This window comes from Bidens hawaiensis, unplaced genomic scaffold (genome assembly GCF_021521415.1).
Source record: "Bidens hawaiensis isolate Kalapana, Puna unplaced genomic scaffold, B.hawaiensis_p1.1 tig00039879_1, whole genome shotgun sequence".
Lineage (NCBI taxonomy): Eukaryota > Viridiplantae > Streptophyta > Magnoliopsida > Asterales > Asteraceae > Bidens > Bidens hawaiensis.
This window is the reverse complement of record NW_027497014.1, coordinates 173,047-182,047: the sequence shown is the minus strand read 5'-3', so window position 1 is coordinate 182,047 and position 9,001 is coordinate 173,047. Positions and strand designations below refer to the sequence as shown.

Sequence of the window (9,001 nt, the reverse complement as noted above, 5' to 3'; positions counted from 1 at the left end):
TATACTTTTGACCCAAAGAAACCCGTACGGTCGTTTCTTGCCTATGCATGATTTTTACAAAAATAGGTTTTTTTTTTAAAACTAGTTTTAACCGTGAAAGAATGTTATAGAGTATGATAATATGATTATATGAATGGTGTACAAAGTTCAAAATATGTAGACATTATATTTTATTATAACTTATGGTTTATATATAGCATTAAAAAGATGAATGAAAAAGAAAAAGTAGTTGAAGTGAAACAAGGACATAAACGTTGACAATATGATAAATGATAGGGTAATCAATTAAATTTAAAACTCTAATACGTATGATTAGCATTAAAAATGTATATATATGATCTTTAAGAACAAGTCTATGCACGCCCGTAAGCGAGGTCTTTTTCGTAAGTTCTATGGATAGAAATTGAAAGAGAAAATTATAGTTTGTGCCTCTATGTTGGATGGGCGGATACTATATCAGTAGGGCCTTTAAACCACTTACCCGCTTGAACTCGTTATTTTTTCGCTCGATTGTAAATGAGCCGCTCTTCTCGGTTTGGTTCAGCTTGAATAATTTTATTTATTTTATATATATGAACAAATATATAAATAGACAACACACATAAAATATAAGTCTGTAATTTTTAAAACCCTCTTAAATTGTTCATATTCCGTCAATTTTATAGTTTCATTAGTTCGATTCAAGTTTTCAGAATACTAGAAGCTTGTTTATATGTTCATTATATCTCACTTCAAGTTTATTTCTTCTAAAAATTTACAACCTATTACACGTTTATTTAAAAACTACTATTTTGTTTATAAAATATATTATTTACAGTCATAAAACTTGTTTTTTATTGAAATTTTTAGAGTAAATAAATAATGCTCGAAAATTGTTCGGTGTTCGATCAAAAAAATGCTCAATTCGATTTTGGCTTGTTTTGATTTTCGCATTGTTCGAATTTCAGTCGTTCGTCTCGGTTGTAAACAAGCCAAGCAACGAGCAAGCCTTCGCTCGGTTCGGCTCGGCTCATGAACAACCCTATATATCGGTTCCATTCTCAATTTACGCGTTTCGAGCCATCGTCGTTTTTGGGCGGGCTCGGTACGTCTCATGCCGCCAGTTGACTCATTGACGGCACAGGCACAACGATAATTTTGTTATTCCCAATAATAATAATAATAATAATAATAATAATAATAATCTCCGGATCTCCTGCACATATCTATTATCATGTTCCAATCTTTAAACATTCAAAATCAAAGATTTTTAATAACCCAAATCAAAATCAAGAAAACACAAACAATATCAAAATACCTTAACATCTGGGTGGGTTGGAAGTAGATGAATGTATAATAACCAATTACAAGGCCAGCAGAAGCCCCCGATTCCAAATCCAGAAAAAACCGAACAAAGTATTGATTATCAAGAACTCGTTAATTTGAATTAAAAAGATCATAAACAAGTTGGCCACTTTTGGGGTTTTCAAGAATCTTCAAATCTCGAAGGAATACCCCAAATCATGCAGCATGTCTACCCCCACCAACGATCCACCTTCAAAACCACCACCATATATATCTTGACACTTCAGGTTCAAGTTGGCCACTTATGTGTTAAAATACACATGATATTTGATCCGAATAACATTCGAATTTTCGGGTTCAAGTTAATTTGGTTTCAAGCATGATCTGGACGGGTTTTGGGGTGGGGTGCCGTACAATTTAGTATAATGCAACGAAAGCCACCTATAACTTGAAAACTCATGAAAATCACTTTTAAACACTAATTTTTAATTTTTATTTTTTCATTTTTTTATGTGTAATTAATATTTTCCAAAAACAGTATGAAATTAAAAATATTTAGATTGTAAAAGTACATATATGTATCTCATACGAGATAAATATGTGTAGATTACGAGTTACATATATGTATTTTTGCGAATCTCATATATATATTTTTTATTACTTTTCATTTTTGGTAAATATCAATAACATAATAAAAGTATGAAAAACAAAAATTAAAAATTTGTGTTTAAAAGTGATTTTCACTAGTTTTCAAGTATCTTAGGTTTTTTTTTTCTTATAGAGTATTGTAAAAATGTCTTGGTTGAACATGGATATTCCTGAATTTAAGGTCTTTATTTCATGGATGTAGATTTCCGTGAGAAAATATAGATATCTTAAAAAGGCATTATTTAAGAAATGAATCTAAACGAACCGATCAAATTTGGATAAATTGAAACTTGAATGTAATGCTCTGAACCCATACATAGTGTCACAACGGTTGGATTTACATATGCAACACTTGAACTTTAACTTAACAAGCGTACATGGTGGAAAAACATCTAGATGCTAGTCCCATATCAATAGCCAATCCTAATCCCTAACAGCTAACCTCGTGTCCACACACACTCTAAAGTTTACCTGATATGCATACTAAAAGCAGTGTTGCTAATTGAGTTATAACTTTATTTTATATAAACACAATGGGATTTCTATAAAACATAACTTTTATCACTACCAAAATGTTTTTGTAAAATAAAACATCAACATGCATATCCTTACAACACTCTACTGTAATATATATCAATAACTGGCATGTACTGAGGATATCCTACTACTATAACTATAAGACATTCACTATAACATTCTTTAATTGAATTATCTTTCGTCAAGTTTGCAACTATAACTATATAAATGATTGTTGTGATTTCAAATATTAACATTATACCTTACTATAATATAGGTTAGCTTTACTAAAATATGGTACTTGACTATTAAACAAGTTACCTTTACTATAATACAATATTTATTGTAAAATTATTTCTGAAATCTTTAATTCATCAAGTATGCATACCATCCTGAAAACATGTAAGACATGGAACTAGAACTCACCTGTTTCTTTAACTATTAGACTAATTGCTATATTAGTATTAACATTGAGCCAATTGTATATATAGCATGTGGTCTATATAACCAATTGCCACCACCGTCACCCCGCCCAAAAGCCTAGTTTCTTCACAAGCTTTTCATTTACAACAGTGTTTTTGTCTAAATCTTTACTGCTTTTAACAACAGACAGATCCACAACCAAAGAATCGACGTCAACGGAGATTTGTGATCCAAGCCACAACCACAACAAACCATATCACAACCATGGTTGTGAGTCATTAACAAAATAATGAAGCTCCAGTCTCGTTTTGTGTTTGTACATTGTTACTTTAGAATCAATAACAACCGAATATAAAAGGAGTGCAAACAGAATTCAAAATTGTAACCGCTGAAATATTATCATGATCTATGAATTTTCTGTGTTAAAATATAAATATCCATATTTTTAGACCAGCTCGAGCATCCAAAATTAAGAGGTGATACATAAAATATTGTGGCAATCCATACATTCTTATAGATCATGGAAACTATCTGTCGAGCACAGATTTAGGTTCGTTTTTTTTTCTTTGTTTAATTTAAACTTTGTTGATCATATAGACAGAAAGTGGTGGAACATGGGAGGCAATATAATAAGTTTCATATCGGTTTTAGAACTGGAGGAAATATTGACATTTAAAGTTTACTAATATTTTATGATCGTTTACTTTCGAAACCTTGTGCAAATGAACTACATTAATCAATTTATTATTTTTAAACCTTTTTTTCCTATTACAAGAAGCAAGTACCATCGTACCACTAGTCAACTATCATCTCTATATAACGACTACCATTTCTACGGATTTTCCCATCTTTTGGTGTCTCCATAACCCTAACTAACGCCACCATGTCTTCCACCAGCGGTAGCAAACGATTCTCCAACGTCTCCACCCCTATCGGCAGCAAACGAAACTCAAGCGTTGCCAACATTGAAGAAGATGAAAACAGTGAACAAATCCATTCTGAACGATTGTCTGATCATGTGCTTCCCGAAAGCCAACTCCCAGCTGGCTTGAAGCGTCACGATTCCTTAGATATTGAGTCCGCTAAAATTCGTGGCCACCATGGTCATCATAACACAAAGGTTAGTGCATGGTCACCTATATTAATTACAAACAAACAAATATACCAAGTAAAAATCTCATCAAATGGTAGGGTATGAGGATTGTGGGAAAGAAAAAACCTTTCTCTATACTAGAAGATTAATATAACAACACAAAAAACATACATATAGCGTGGCTATAGAAAACAAAATAACAATTATTAAGGTACTAATAATACTAACATATTGTGAGGAATGAAGTAGTTGCACTACATATATATTAATATTTAATAGTTTTCCTAATTGATATTTATAACTTTGTGACGATTTTGGAATTAGTCACTGATTGTTTCGTGAAATGATTTTGTTTGAAGGATTGGGGAGTGATACTCAGACTTGCTTTTCAAAGTATTGGAGTGGTTTATGGTGACATCGGGACATCACCGTTGTATGTGTATTCAAGTACCTTCACTGACGGGATCAAACACCAAGATGATATCTTGGGCGTTTTGTCACTCATCTTTTACACTATCACTATAATTCCGGTACTTAAGTACGTTATAATTGTCTTGCGTGCCAATGATAATGGTGATGGTAAGCATTTATTCTCCTTGCTGCTCTTGTTTATTTGTTAAATTGGGAAGAATGGCTGCGTTAAAAAAAATCGGAAGAATGGTTATTCATTAAAGAATGTCTTTTTTTTAGCAAATTTCGGTTTTTTAATAAATTGATTTCATTAAACACTTGTTGAATTCTCTAAATCTATGATGATAAACAACTACAGAAAAGAAACAACTTTATATTTTAATTCACAAATAATTTGATCCATGATAATTGATTGGGTAACATTTCTAAAATACATGTCATGAGTCCCTAGATAATGATACAGTGTATTTTCTTGGGTAACAGGAGGTACGTTTGCATTATACTCGAAACTGTGTAGATATGCAAAGGTAGGTTTAATACCAAGCGAGCAACTAGAGGACAGAGAGGTCTCGAATTATCAACTTGAGTTGCCGGGCAAACAAAACACAATATCAACAAAGCTTAAGAAAACTCTCGAACATAGCAACTTTGCCAAGTTTGCTCTTCTGTTTGCTGCCATGCTCGGGACTTCCATGGTCATTGGTGATGGCATCCTCACTCCTTCCATCTCCGGTGATTGCTTTTATCCTTTAAAAAACAGTTATTTTCATGTTTGACGAATTATAGCTTTTTTAATATGTTAACTTTTCTATATAGTATTATCTGCTGTATCGGGACTCAAGGAGGCAACTGATGCGATGACAGAAGGTAACCTTTACATTTGAACATGTTAACATTACGTTTTTTTTAGAATATTTGAATTATTATATAGTTCAACTTTCGAAAGCTGTTTTCTAACAAAACAAAAAAAGCAGAACATACATTTTTTTTGGGTATGAGTGGTGGCTGTGTTTAAATATGATAATCCTATTACTGCCAAAGTCATAATATTAAAACTTTAGTGTTCTCCATGATATTTGATCCTTATTATGAAATGATAAATATATATAAATGCTTAATATATAATTAGTATTTACGTGATTATATCACATCAAGTTTAAATTACATCTAATAGCTATAAGATGATAAAACTTAGAACCTTATGATCCAAAACCATGGAAATGATAACACACCTTGCTTTGAGTCTAAGATATAATTTTACAAAATGGATAAAAATGAAAAAATAAAAACTATCTATCAAAATAGGTTTGACGCTCAGGTTAACACCCACTACACATAGTCTTATTCTTCACTTTTTTTCAATCAACCCATTATTCTTTCTATTTGATTTCTTTCATAATTGTGAATTATCTAATTAATTATTGTACGTGTACGTTATTTATATAAATTGTTTTTCATTATGAAACTACTATCGAGCCAGGGGTTTCACCGGAAGCAGCCTCTCTATCACTATGGGATAGAGGTAAGGCTGTCTACATCTTACTCTCCTCAGACCCTACCATAGCATTGCTATTGGTGGGATATACTGAGTACGATGTTTTTCATTATGATTTAGAATTATACTTGAAAGATTTAACATTAAGGTTTGATTGTAACAGTAACTACACTTTTGATAAATAAGAAACAATACGTTTGTATTCTTTTATGTTATTGGACTTAAATGCTTATGTTTGAAAGGACAAGGAAATTATATAAAAAAGCTATGGACATTTGAATTATTTTTTAACAATTTGGAAATGCATTGATGCAGGGAGGATTGTCATTATATCAGTAATAATCTTGATAACTTTATTCATGGTTCAAAGATTTGGAACCGATAGAGTTGGCTACAGTTTTGCCCCCATCATTTGCATCTGGTTCTCACTCATTGGTGGAATTGGTGTGTACAATTTCATCAAGTTCGACCCTTCAGTTGCTAAAGCCATAAACCCTAAATACATCATCGATTATTTCAAACGAAATGGAAAAGATGGATGGATTTCTCTTGGTGGAGTCGTTCTCGCAATTACAGGTATAGACTGGTCATACTTGCTTTGATTTTGTTACAGTTTTTGTTAATCCAGTTTGTTTAATTGTGACAGGAACCGAGGCCATGTTTGCTGATCTTGGACATTTTACTGTGAAATCCATACAAATAAGCATGGGTTGTGTGGTTTATCCGGCTCTAATCACGGCGTATAGCGGTCAAGCATCTTGGCTAAGAAAGCACCAGAATTTGGTGGCTGATACGTTTTACAAATCGGCTCCAGATGCATTGTACTGGCCAGTGTTTGTGGTGGCTGTTATGGCGGCGATTATAGCAAGTCAGGCTATGATATCTGGGACATTTTCGATTATCAAGCAATCTCTTTCATTAGGGTGTTTTCCTCGTGTTCAAGTCTTGCATACATCACATAAGTATGAAGGGCAAGTTTACATACCGGAAATGAATTATCTTCTTATGATTGGTTGTGTTCTTGTAACTGTTTCGTTCAGAACTACCGAAAACATCGGCCATGCTTATGGTAAGAATTTTACGAGATTTCTTTTATGAAAATCAAATATTCAACCCCAAAGTTTAATCACTAATACCGGCTTTTATGGTAGTGACTGAATGTGTAGATAATCTTCTTTTTTGTTTTTCTTTTTAAGAATAATTAGATAAAAATTAAATCCTGCTTATCTTTTTTGTTCTTAAAAGATTACAGTAGATAACCGGCTTGACTTAATCTGTGAAGGTATTGCGGTGATATTTGCTGAGACGCTAACTTCAGGATTCATGGTGGTGATCATGCTTGTCATATGGAAAACCAATATACTTCTCGTGATCTTATTTGTGCTTGTGATCAGTTCCACAGAATACATCTACTTAAGTGCAGTTCTCTACAAGTTTGGTGAGGGTGGATTCTTGCCTTTTTCGTTTGCTGTTGTGCTAATGTTCATAATGTGCACTTGGAACTATGTTTACCGAGCAAAATACAACTACGAGCTTGATCACAAAGTCTCACGAGAAGCCATAAAAGGCATTGTTACAGACACCAACATCAGCCGTATGGGCGGACTTGCAATCTTCTACTCGGAACTGGCCCATGGCATTCCACCAATTTTTAAACATTATGTTGACAACGTACCTGCTTTACATTCGGTTATTGTGTTTGTTTCTGTTAAGTCATTGCCGGTTAGCAGGGTGGCACCCGAAGAGAGGTTCTTGTTTAGAAGAGTGAAGCCAAACGATTTGTATGTATTTAGGTGTGTAGTGAGGTACGGGTACACGGATGTGCGCAATGAAAAGGAGTCATTTGAGAAGATACTAGTCGAAAACTTGAAGAACTTCATTGAATATGATTATGGAACTGAACCACAACAAGGTCGCATACGGGATGAGGATGTGGCGAAACTAGACCAAGCTTGGCGATTGGGAGTCGTGCATTTGGTGGGTGAGAATGAGATTGTCTCGAGGCCGGGGTCTTCGATTGGGAAAAAGTTTCTCATCGATTACGCTTACAATTTCATGAAGAGGAACTTGAAGCAAAGCTATAACGTGTTCGAAATTCCTCATGAAAAGTTGCTCAAGGTTGGAATGACGTACGAGCTCTAAGGAAGATGAATGGGCCTTGTGTGCTAAGTTAATGAAGAATGTTTCAATAACTTACTGAAATATTAACGTTTTGTATATGGTCTTTTTAGTCGTTCGTGTTGTCGATTAAGGACGTTTTCATCCAAGTTTCGTCACTATTAACCGATTGTTATTTTTTATTTTGCTTTTGTTTCTGCGTTGCGAATTTCAGAATGTAAGAAAGAACTATTATTATGTATTGGCTTTTATGGGTGTATGTCATGATCATTATCGTTGAAAATTATATGATCATTTTATATTTTATTCTTATTTTTATATGCTATAAATAGGTTCTCACTTGAATTGTGATTATATAACTATATATGAGTAATAGGTGCTACGGTAAAACTCTATTATCAATCTGTGGAGATTATGAATATACGTAGTTATTATTTTATTTCATTATAAGTTCATGTGAAAAATTATTGAAAAAAAAAAGAAACATGTGCAGTTCTAAAAGTTATGCACATGTAATTGAATAGTTAGTAACAGTCGACAAGACAAGTGATGTGGTAAATGAATGATCATATATTCTTCGTACTAAGAGTATGTAATACTCTTAAATTACAAGATGATCTTACACCTCTCTCAAGTCCAGTATAAAGGATGGGGAATTCAAGGGACACCACCTCATTTTACTAAAAAAAACCCATTATAAGCCCCACTTCGTATAGGACTATACGGAACGTATACGAGGCGTATAAGGGTGTCTGGGTGTCCCTAGTCGGACCCTAAAGGATCCTTAACGGGTTGATGTTGCATGCTCATTTCTACTCATGAGAATTTCCTACATTCATTTTGCCTTTGTATCATGTCATCAATGTGGTCCCTTTAGTGGCGGCATTGGAACAATGGCGGCGACGTTTTTATATTACCTTTAGCGGCGAATTTTAGGGTCATTAGCAGCGATTTTTGTCACCGCTAAAACTCAAGTTAGCGATAATTTGAAAATCTGATCCAACCATCGATGT

The 9,001-nt window shown here is 33.5% G+C and overlaps 1 protein-coding gene across 1 annotated transcript; it reads left to right on the top strand.

Moving 5' to 3' along the window:
- Nucleotides 1–3,645: 3,645 nt before the first annotated feature.
- LOC143591529 (potassium transporter 5-like) lies at nucleotides 3,646–8,062 on the top strand. Its single transcript, XM_077071710.1, has 7 exons — nucleotides 3,646–3,991; nucleotides 4,324–4,543; nucleotides 4,859–5,107; nucleotides 5,192–5,242; nucleotides 6,186–6,446; nucleotides 6,517–6,939; nucleotides 7,153–8,062. Exons 1-7 carry the CDS (start codon nucleotides 3,755–3,757, stop codon nucleotides 8,010–8,012), a joined length of 2,301 nt encoding a protein of 766 aa, XP_076927825.1. The 5' UTR covers nucleotides 3,646–3,754; the 3' UTR covers nucleotides 8,013–8,062.
- Nucleotides 8,063–9,001: the final 939 nt, after the last annotated feature.